The sequence below is a fragment of the Oculina patagonica genome, chromosome 13 (assembly GCF_052425735.1).
Source record: "Oculina patagonica isolate OP01 chromosome 13, crgOcupat, whole genome shotgun sequence".
Classification (NCBI taxonomy): domain Eukaryota; kingdom Metazoa; phylum Cnidaria; class Anthozoa; order Scleractinia; family Oculinidae; genus Oculina; species Oculina patagonica.
Window position 1 is genome coordinate 17,379,060 of NC_135770.1, and position 11,861 is coordinate 17,390,920.

At 36.8% G+C, this 11,861-nt stretch overlaps 1 protein-coding gene across 1 annotated transcript; it reads left to right on the plus strand.

Annotated features, from left to right (window-relative positions):
- Nucleotides 1-6,098: 6,098 nt before the first annotated feature.
- Nucleotides 6,099-7,527, plus strand: LOC144635450 (uncharacterized). Its single transcript, XM_078494558.1, has 2 exons — nucleotides 6,099-6,158; nucleotides 6,834-7,527. Exons 1-2 carry the CDS (start codon nucleotides 6,099-6,101, stop codon nucleotides 7,524-7,526), a joined length of 753 nt encoding a protein of 250 aa, XP_078350684.1. The 3' UTR covers nucleotide 7,527.
- Nucleotides 7,528-11,861: the final 4,334 nt, after the last annotated feature.

The window sequence follows — 11,861 nt, forward strand, 5'->3', positions numbered from 1 at the left end:
AAGTAACAATGAATCATTCTGCAGTTTTCTTTTGTAAATGTAATAACGCAAAAACATGATAGTATAGTTTATTTTTTCACGAAGTGTAGTGGATGTGGTTGAAATACCAAACAGAAATTCCTCAGTGATAAGACTGAACGTAGAATTGTAAGTTGTGTTAAACCACTGCAATACCTTCTGATAGAAGGACCGAGTGAACTGGCAATTTAAAAAGCTGTGATCGTGGAGTCTGCTTCACCACAATAAATACAATTACCATCATCTTTGATTTTAAATCGGTATAGTTCTTTTCTAGTTACGATGATTCTGTGAATAAACTGATTTGAAATTAAATTCTCGTAGTTTATTTTCTTTACACGACCTCCGACCTGACAAAAATATCTCTTTCCACGTCGAGTTAATGGGATTTATTGACTTAGTCCAACGTGTAGGACCAGCCGGCAAATTAGTGTATATTTTATTAATTAAGAGCCAATAAAATTGTTTTGATTTTATCTTATAAAGATCTATACTCGTATTACCGTCAAGCGAAAAATTGGCTAAGTCAAGATTTAAATTCGCGTGATCTCCAAAAGAGAGTTTTGTATTCTTTGCTTTTGCTAATAAATGATTGGAGATGGCACTGGTTACTTGATAGTAATGAAGAAAGTTAGTCTTTTTCAAAGAATATTTAAATTTAAAATCCTCAAATGAAAGAAAATCGCCATTAATATCTAAAAGATGCATTATAGTTCTGATTCCTTTATTAAGCCATTCTTTGAACAAGAAAGGTTTCCCACCAATGAGTATGTCTTTGTTATTGAAGAGAATCATATCACCGAAGTTATCATAATTATAAAGAACCTTGAGTTCATTGAAGTAAAGAAGAATATCTCTATAGAAGAGAGGGAGATGATCGAAGTCCTTCACTCGATAATTACACAACAAAAGGAAACCGAGACCACCATGTTTGTTGAAAAAATATTCTGGGACTGTCCTCCAGTTAAAATTTCCAGTCCTCAAGAGTCTAGGGATCCATGCTAATTTTAAGGCTTTATTTATAGTTTCGATATCCGGCATGCGTAAGCCACCTTTTTCAAAATCCTGATAAAGGCGCGTCCTTTTAATCTTATCTTGTTTGTTATTCCATAGGAATTTAAAAAGGCGTCTTTGGACGTCAGGTATAACCTCTTTTGGAACACCAATATTTGACATAGAATACACAAGGGATGATATACCTGTGGATTTGCTGATCAGTACCTTCCCAAAAAGTGTTAGGTCTCTTTATCTCCATATATCTAATTTGGTTTGGAATTTTTGAATTTTAGTTTCAAAATTGAGTTTATTATTTCCTTGGCTGTCATAAGACACATAAATTCCTAAAGTTCTAGTCGGGTTTTTTATCCATTTAAGGCCAAGTGGTTTTTTTTTATTGTTAACCAGCTTGCCTAGCCACATTGCTTTAGTTTTTTCAATATTTAGTTTTAATCCTGAAACTTCACCGAAAGATTCCAAAATCATTAAAGCATTTTTCACTGATGTTATATCCGAGCAGAGAAGAATTGTATCATCCGCAAACTGACTCAATTTTATTTCCATGTTAAACATCACAATTCTTTTCACTTCATTGCTTTGGCGTATCTTGTTAGACATAAGTTCTGCTGTTAAAATGAAAAGATACGGGGAAAGTGGGCAACCCTGTCTAACTCCGGTGGAAGGTTTTATCCAGTTAGTTGCGAAACCGTTATTGAGTGCTGCACTTTCGATGTCGTTGTAAAAGACCGTGACCCATCGTCTTAATCCTTCTCCAAAATTAAACAGTTTTAACGGCATGTTGAATACAGGGCCACTCTAAAGTGTCAAAGGCTTTGCTGAAATCAAGCGAAGCGAATATACCAGGAATGTTGTTCTTTCGGGTTTGTTCCATAATATCACTTATGAGCCTTATATTTTCACCAATATACCTGTCTTTAACGAAGCCCGTTTGGTCAGAGTGGACGAGACGTGGTAGAAAAGATTCCATATGTTTGGCGATGGCTTTTGAAGCGATTTTGTAATCCACATTTAATAAGGTAATTGATCTCCAATTCTTTAAATGATTTAATGCTGAATCTTCTTTTGGCATAAGATTGATCACCCCTCTTCGTTGCGAGATTGATAATTTACCATTTCGTAACCAGCATTGAGTGAGTTAACCAAGTCATTACCAATAAGATCAAAAAAGATCAAGTAAAATTCGGAAGTAAATCCATCTTCACCCGGTGATTTATCATTTTTAAAACTTTCTACAACTTTTTTACATTCCTCAAATGACAAGAGACCTTCTATAGTTTCACGATCTTCATCGGAGAGTCGTGGTAGCTTTACCCCTTCAGTGAATTGGTTTAGTAGGTCTTCCGTAGCAGATATCTTAGAAGAGTACAGGTTTCTATAATACTTTTCTATTTCAGGTAGGATTTGGTTTTCATCTACTACTTTACCATTCTCATCTTCTAACTCAGAGATAACTTTCTTATTATAATTGCATTTTTCAAGGTTAAAGAAGTACTTGGTAGGACGTTCGCCTTGTTCGACCCAAAGACATTTGGATCTAAATTTAGCTGCTTCACCTTTAACATCATATAAAGTTTGTAGTTCCTTTTTCAGATTATCATATTGTTTTAATTCTTCATCTAAAGTGAGTGCATCGTCACTTGCACAGATTTTCTCATCAAGTTGATCTAGCTGATTCTTAATGGAGATCTCGCGTCCTCTATTAATTTTAGCTCTCCTTTTAGAGAAAGAGATAGTTTAAGTTCTTATTTCCATTTTAAGAAGTTCCGAAAGGATTTGCTTGTCCTGGACATAACTATATTTTCTTTGGAATTCTGGGTAGGTGTTCTGGATCAATTGGATATAATTTTCATCTTTAAGCAGACTATTATTAAATTTCCAAAAACCGGGTCCACGTGTTGATAGTTTTTCCCACTGTATTGATAACAATACGAGTTTATGATCTGGAGCAATTGATGCTTGAATATCCGCTTTTCGCACATATTGTGTAAGCTGTTTAGCGATTAAAAAATAATCTATTCTCGATTTCATCTTTAGAGACTTAGATTCATATGAATACTTGTTGACGTTTGGGTGTTTCATTCTCTGTATATCAATAAGGTCAACATGTCCATCGTAATTAGAACAGAGTTGCGAAAACCGGTTGGTTTCCACAGACAGCCGCCTTTTTTATCTTTTTTTGTTAAAGTACAATTCCAGTCACCTCCGATGATAAGATTTGATAATTCAGATTTGTCAATGATCAAACTGTTTAGATTTTGGATGAATAGCAATTGTTCCGCATGATTGTTAGGTGCGTAAACATTACAAAGAGATAGTTCCAAACAATTAATTGTTAAGTTAATTAGGATAAATCTACCAAAGGTATCGCAATGGGAATAAACAACTTTATAGCTTTTGATTGATGGATCTATTAATATGCAAACTCCCTTGCTATGCCGAGTACCGTGCGAAAATATTATTTCACCTCCCCGTTCATGTCTCCAGGATGATTCATCGCTTTGGTCGGAGAAGGTTTCTTGCAAAAAATAAAAGGAAGCTCTTTGGTCTTTAAGAAAGCAAAAAATATTTCTTATCTTATTACCGTCCCTTAAGCCCCGCACATTTAACGAAATGAAGCCACAGTTATTCTTGTTCGACATTGATAAATATATCAGAAAATTTCAACGCACAGAAGGAAAACACGAAAAACGTAGTATAATAAAACAAACACTATACACTAATGATCTATAGTAGGGGCTTACCTCTCCGTCTAACCTAAGCTTATTCCCACCCTCTTCATTGATTGCACGATTTGAGAGAACTTAAAGAAAAAAAACTAGAATATAGAAGCAGTTTTCTCGTTACACATCGTTTCTTATTGGAAGAAATAATTAATAAACAGAGAGGGAATGTCAACTGTCCAACTTAACAGTTTTGAACCTTATATCTCTTCAAAGTCAGCTTCATGAAAGATCCTGATGGGAGCTCCATCAGGAGAAGTTTTAGCGAAAACTTTTCCATCAATAGTCCAGATACTTAATAGTTCTCCGTCATGTTTCTTCTCACGTCCAATTCCCATCAGGTATCGTCTGTAATTTGTGAGGTTTTCATTTATGTAAATGTGGTTCGAGTTTGTTGCTGAGACAAAACTCGGAAATAAATCGGTTAATTTAACATTTTTCAGCTTTACTCTCTCTTTATACAATTTGGTTTTGACCTTATGGCTCACAAACTTGGCAATAATTATGTTGTCCCCCTTGCGTTTCAATTTATGAGAGATTTCGATGTCGTTGGAGGAAATATTAACATTTAATGTATTTGCTATTTTTAAAACTACCTCCCCAGTCGTAGTGTAGCAGCCTTCGGGTACGCCAACAATTTCCAGTGAGTTTTTCCTCGTATATTGCTCAAGGTCATCATGAGCGGACCAAAGTTGTTGTGTCTCTTCTTCCGCCTTAGTTAAGCGTTCCTTGGCTTGTTTAAGATCCGCTCTCAACGCGTTATTTCCCTTTGTCAATCGACTCAATGATTCCTTCATCTTGTTGAACTTCTCTCCTTGTTGGCGTAAAGATGTCTTTATATCAGTTATTTCGTCTTTCATAACTCGTTTTTCCTTCGAGATATTCTTCACAGCTTGCTGTAGATCAGCTAACATATCTCTCAGTACGGTGAGGGTAGGTTCGTCTTCGTTGTTGTCGTCCACGTTGGATTTGGTACCGGCCATGTTGTCAGGGCTCGATGCTGAAAGGAATGGTCTTTTGGCCTCGTTTGTCTCTTCTTCTACAGATCCACGCGCTCCTCGCTTATTCTTTTTATCGTTCTTTGACATTGATTGTATATAGTTAGGCAATTTCCGATGAAGAAGGAGGGAATAGCTTCCCGCTCAAATAATACGTCCGCACAGGCGGAGTTCACGCATGCTCCAAGTAGTACCAGAAGATGCAGTTGCGTTAAGTCTGGTCTGTTTTGTTTCCCTGCTTGAGGATATTTAAAGGTTTCCTTTGCTACAATGTCGTTTAGCCCGATGTAGAAAGTGACACTGATGAGGATCTGAGAGACGTGATGATTCAAGCTTATTTCAGAATATGTATTTATTAATTCAATAGAACATAAAACCTTTAGAAATGCTCCTTTCCGTAAAAGGTATTGCAACAGCTTTAGGCTGTTCTGTCTGAGCAGAACATTTTGTTGAGGTCCCATTAGACCGACAATTTTGCATGTTTTTCTCGATCACAAATGACCATAAGACTCGACTTAAATCGGTACATTTTAGTGTGAAAATATCAAATTCAAAGTACAGTTTACGTTTCCAACTTTGATTAATTTTATTTACTGCAAAACAAAAATATTCTAATTTCTCAAATATTTAGTTTAAATCTGAATTGATCGGAACATAGTTTCCTGTTTCATCCAAAAAATCCAAAATGGCGGCCATGCGAATCAAAATACAGACGTGTGACGTCATCGTTACGTCACACATGGAATTAATTAAGTGTTGCTATACTGGCAATGGATCGATTAGGTGTTATATCAATTTTGGTTTAGCTTGATTTATTACACCTGGAATTACAGACCCTAGAACTTTGTTGGATTTGTTACCGCCATATTACATACCAAGAATTTTGGGAATTTCACCAGTGGTTGGAAAGTCATTAAAAAAAAGGTTCAAATGCTTCGATTTACGGTGACTTTTAGCATTGCATTCTACGTTAAAATTGGAGTCAAGAAAGACATCTTTCATTTTTGTTGCAATTTGTCTCGGGTGTAATACTAAGTTGACTGGACTATTACGTAAACAGTTATTATACACCATAACAGCCTTCCGTGTGAGATATTGCGTCTTTGAAACAGCTACTCGCCAAGTCGGAGACTCTTTTGAACTCCTAGAAATGGGAACATACTGCTTTTCATACACTTTATCCTTCTTTTTATATAAAGTTTGTTTCCTTTTAGTTCACTCAGAAACCACGAAACTCCTTTTTTAAAGCCACAATAGTTATGAGTGTTGTTATATTTCCTAATGAGGTCTGTTTATATTTCAAGTCTCACCTAGACTACGTTGTTGACATTCGTGAAGAACCGTCATGAAGCAAGGCCTGTTTTTTCTGCTGACTTTGGTTTCCGTGATTCAAATGAGATCATCTGTGAGTATATGCCTCAGTGAATAGAAATTATTTTTTTTTAAGTGTTTTTGAAAAGAAAAGTTTAAGTACAGATACATGGTTGTGCTTGTAGCTTCAAGCTATCAATCTCTAAATTTCAGAAACTGGCGTGGGCGGACTAGGGTGAGCCCAGTTCATAATTCGTTCCAGGTGTGTTTGTCGTGTGACTTACCCCGTGCTTCTGCTCGGACAAACCGCAAAGAGAACTAGGCATGTCCGCGACTGGCCCGCGAGTCACCCCGCTTTCCCCACTGTTGATCTGCCAACCAGGCGGCAAAAAAAACTTTTCACGACTTATTTGGATAATTACGGTGGACACAAATTATGAGTCAAGAACGGATCGCCACGACGTAAATTAAAATGTAATCGAGGTAACCATTAATTTATCCGTGTTTTAAAGAGCAGATAAAACGTCTTGTCCAACAGAAAAAAAAAACACACTTAATTAAGAGGTTACAGGCAAGAGGTTGACCTGGAAACGGATGTTAGGGTTGGAATATTGCATCATTTACATTGTCTGTTCTGTAGTTACAATTTGTCATCTTCGTTTATTGTATTTAACTCAGTGTATCATTTTCCAGTTACTGTAACTTAACATTTTGTAACTCACTGTAACTAAATAAGCTAAAGTGTTTTTTGTAAATTTGTTTGTTACAGATCCCCAGCGATATCCATTTGCAATTAAATGACGTCAAGGCCCGATCCTGTTTGGACTACCTGCAACATGGCAAGTTCGAGAACGGCTTCTACTGGCTTTTTGATGATCAAGATAAGCGATACGTGGCATACTGTGATCTCTCATCCGAGCCTGGATCGGCCTGGACCATAGTCATGTCCTGGAACCTGGAATATAAAAATCTGCCTCAATTTAGAAGCAAGTCTTTTATGCAAGACGCACCAATCAACCACAACACCCCAAACTGGTACATCTACCGTCAGACTGTGGCTCGAATGGAAAGCCTCCGCAGCCGATCCACATACTGGCGAGCAACCTGCAGCTTTAACATCATGAAACAAAAGATTGATTACAGAGATTACCTCAGAGGCAAGTTCAGCGACTTTGACATCATGAGCTTTTTTGGTGGCGGTCAGTGCAAACCTGTGGATTACGTCAATATTCGTGGACATGCAGCAGGGAGTGGTACCACAGCAAAGTTCTGGCAGTGGCACAGCTACATCCTCCACACCGACAGCTCAATGCCCGGCAGCTGTGCCTTCAAACCCAACGCTGGAGCTATTTCAAGTGAAGATAACTTTGGCTACTACAATACTGTTAACAAGAATTTCCGTTGCACCATGGGAGATGTTCACTCTACTAATTGGTGGTTTGGTGGCTACATGGCTGACTGACATTAAACTAGTCTTTGAAAACTTGTGTCGGTTTTACTTTTTTGTGGCTGTTAGAGAAAGAAAAAACTAGCATTTTTGCCTGATTGCATACATCTAGAGACATTTAATCCCGTAGGGAGTAAAGTAAGGAAAAACTGTAATTTAGAAGCTGTTTTCAAACAAAAAGCATTATGCGCAGTGTTCTTTGAAATTTTTTAAGAGCTCGCAAATAATTACGCCAATGTATGGCTTCTAGAAATGAGTGTACGATTTAAAAGAACAATATTAAACATATCTTTTAACAGCGAGAAACTGTGGAGTGATTAAATTTTCTTTAAACTTTCTCAGTGTAACAAACGTGTTTTTCACTACACATTTAAATTAAATTTCTTTCGGAAATATAAAATACAAAACATATATGTACAATTTTTAAAAACTATTTAAATATCGATTTATAATTTGGAATTTACATCATCCCCGGTATCACCTCAAAACTCATATACTCTGTTGTGAAGCCAAATTGAAAGGTAGATTACTCGAGCTTGGTAACGGAAATTGAGTATTTCTTAATTTTTACATCATTGACTTATTTGATCTTTTTTTTCTATTGTTTTCTCCGGCTCTCAATTGCTTTTGACTCGTTCACTTTAAATCTTAAACAGGTAATATGCTGTTCAGTTGAACTCGATTTAAAATTGTCTCGATTATAAAAGTTGCTTACCGTATGAGCGAGGTTACTTGATTTGAAAATCTCTTCATTGAATTCGCAAATGGAAGTTATATTTAACCTAAAAAACGCTCTTCGGTCAACTTAACATGATGAGGGTGGCGTGAACAAGGAATAACCAAAGAACTACAGTAGAAACCCGATTACTCGAACCTCCAGGGGAAACGAAAATTGTGCACCTCGAGAAATTGGAGTAAAATTACAATGAAGTACTATCCACAAGGGGAACGAAAATTGGTCCAAACAAATCGGGATTTTCGATCAGAGAAACCGACGGTTCGAGAAATCGGGATTCTACTGTACTGGTAGTCTCTTAACAGGGCTAGGTAAGAGCTTTACAGATCAAAGGGGGGAAAGACATCCTTTGTTCTTGTGTTATCGCTTGTGGCCTTACACCATGTGTGGAAATCTTGGCACCACAAGTTCCTGATGAGAATAAAACACATGCACCTGATTGACAGTACTTTCTATAAGAGATTTTAGATCTACCATTCACCCCTCAGTTAGGTGGCAGGGAGTGTATGCTTGAGGGGGTTATCTTCAAAGAGTAAAAACTAAATCAGATTATTCTATCAAATTCCGATAAGTCGTTGGTTTATTTTGTTCAATAGGCTTTTTGATTGACAGTCGTTAATCAGCACATATATTAGGCCATAAATGTTCCCAATTAATAGGCCACTTCTGGCCAGCTTTTATTAAGTTTTGAAGCCGCGCGTAGAACGGCGAGTAAACCCCTCGCTATTTTTCAACTTACTGTTCTTCGCGCATTTTCCACACTGCTCCACAACTAACCGAATTCCTGGAACAGGCTAAACAAGATTCCTTACGGCCTGGTTGATGTACCACGCAGACCATTAATTACTTCATATATTATCAAGAAAAGACAATGCATGCAGAACGCCATACAGAAATTGATCCAAACACGGTTGAGGGTCTAACATAGGGTTGGCGGGATGTAGGATGAGACTTTTTTCGCTGGCGGGATGCGGGATGAAAGGAACTATATAGGCGGGATGCGGGGTTGTAAGGGGTCGGCAGGAAGCGGGAGGTTGGATATCAGTTGATGGACGCAGGAATTCTCGCTTTTTTCGGGCGGGAAACGGGATGGAAAACAGTCGAAACTAGGTAAACAACTCAGACAACTTCAAGCGTTCAACTAAAAGCTTTTAAGCACTGGTACAGTACCAGATCATTTTAAACAAGCAAATGTAATTTTACTTTATAAAAAAAAAGGAAGCCAGACTAGTTTATCCAATTATCGACCAATCCCCTTGTTGTCTGTTTTTAGTAAGTTGCTTGATAAGCTTATGTGCAATAGATTGGTTGATTTCCTTGAAAAAAAGGATTCTTTAATAATCAATTTGGTTTTAGGGCCCATCATTCTACTGATCATACTATTCTTAGTATTGTTGATCAAATTCAAAGGGCAATTGAAGAAAGGGATTTCTCTTGTGGTAAATGTTAAGATTTCAGTAAGGCATTTGACACCATAAATCAAGAGTTTGTTAAAAAAAAACTTGAGTTCTACGGCATACGTGGTGTTACAAAAAGTTGGTTCAGCCCATATAATACAATCTTTTGTAAACAGTTACTGTTATTCCTCTTAATATTTCCTACGGCGTCCCTCAGGGGTCGGTCCTTGGACTGATACCTTTTTTGTTATATTAATATATAAATGACTTTCAAATTTGTAAAAGAACACGACACTTTTCAGTTTTGCAAACATGTTTCGGCAGAAATATCTGCCGTCTTCAGTCTGATTTGAAGATGCGCTCCACATCCGTTGGGCAAAACCAACACTTAACGCAACCTTCAAATCACACTGAAGATGGCAGATGTTTCCGCTGAATCATGTTTGCAAAACTGAAAAGTATCGCGTTCTTTTTAAAAATTTATGTCTTCGCTGCTGTTAATTAGACCTTTCGGAAATGACTTTCATTATTGTCCTAATTTTTTTCATTTTCATCTGTTTGCAGATGACACTAATTTATTTTGTAATAAAAGAAAACCTCACCTCTTTACAGGCTAGTATTATGAATAAGCTTTCTAATGCCAATTCCTGGCTTTGTGTTAACAAACATTCTTTTGACATAGATAAAAATAACTAAAATTAAATGGGAGACAGTTGCAACAAGATTCCTGCATCAAATACCTAGGAATTTTAATTGATTCAAATCTAACCTGGAATCCTCAAATCGCTTGAATTGCAAAGAAAACTGAAAGAGGTGTTGGCATCTTGTCTAAGCTGCATCATTATGTTGATATTGATATTCTTACTAATCCTTTAATACTCATTTCTGACTTATGGTATAATTATTTGGGGAACTACATACCCCACCGCACTCCAGCGTTTATATACATGTATTTTACAGAAAAAACAGTGCGAATCATTACTTTTTCCTTATTTGATGAATATTTAACTCCACTCTTCAGATTTATAAAAATCATTACGCTCTCTGATCTTGTTACATTACATATTGCAATTTTTAGTGCAGAATGCACTTTTGTGATGTTTTGGTGGGCAGTCGTGTACTAAACCCCTAAAGCGCTATAGTGTAAACTTTTTATCAGCAATTAATTAATTATTCCTGTGAAGGGGGTAGGGGGTGGGGAGCACCTGACCGTGTGCCCTTGGTAAAACTGGAAGTTTACCTACATTACTTTTCATACGAAGAGCACAAAGGTATATATTTGTTTCAGAAAGCACTTTGCTCTCCTTGTGGTACTATTCTTTCTGGAACAAAATACTTTGCGATAAACGCATGCGCAGAGTAATACTCTCGCGGACATCGCGTGCTTCTTCCTGTGGAGGGATTCCTGTAGACCCCGTGGCGCCAAGTTAAAACCGCAAATGAATTAAATTAGACTTTTGGATGTCACAGCGGCTTTTGTGAAATAATTCTTGATATGGCAACACTGTTTCCTTAGAAAAGGTGACCTTACATCTCATAATCTGAAAATTTTTTGGGTAAATCGGTAATATCTGTGTTTAATTGATGTCACCCTGTTTGCTGAAAACAAATCTTTCACGTTACGTTTTCGAAAAAAACAAAAGTATCATGTTAAATTCGTTTGAACAGAACGAGAAATCTATCACGTTTTCTGTTTCAATGTCTAACTGAAATCCAAACTAACGAAAATTAAAATAACAGGGACTCGTTTGGGAATTTTGTCTCAAAGTTTAACGTCCTGTGCTTTTCAATGCGGTAGGATTTTGATAGAATCGGGTGTCGGTAAAACGCCGACTCGGGGTCGGGGTCGGGGTCAATTTTTTATTTATTTATTTTTTTTTTTAAATCACTGATTCAGGAAAAAAATACAAAGTTTATATTAGCGTGTGGGGCATTTCGAGTCGGAAAAAAAACCATTTCCTTCACAAATTCGCCACAAATCTTGCCCCTTATAAGTTCAAAAGTATAAGAAAATAATTTCGGTTAAGGTCTAACAGGCGAGAGGTAAAATTTAACTTTTACATACAGTTAAGCGGTAAGATGTTGTTGTCTACTTCTCTGTAATCGAATAATTTACACCCGCTTTTAATGTTACATAGCTATCTTTCTACGTCCATCTTTCCACATCTTTTTCTAAGCCAATCAAAACCGATGGATACCCTTGTTGGTTTCACTCAC

Bases quoted from the DNA above. Each gene is read 5' to 3' on its own strand.
- LOC144635450 (XM_078494558.1), top strand. From the start codon at position 6,099: ATGAAGCAAGGCCTGTTTTTTCTGCTGACTTTGGTTTCCGTGATTCAA. The intron at 6,159-6,833 runs GTGAGTATATGC...TGTTTGTTACAG, and splicing joins TGATTCAAATGAGATCATCT to ATCCCCAGCGATATCCATTT.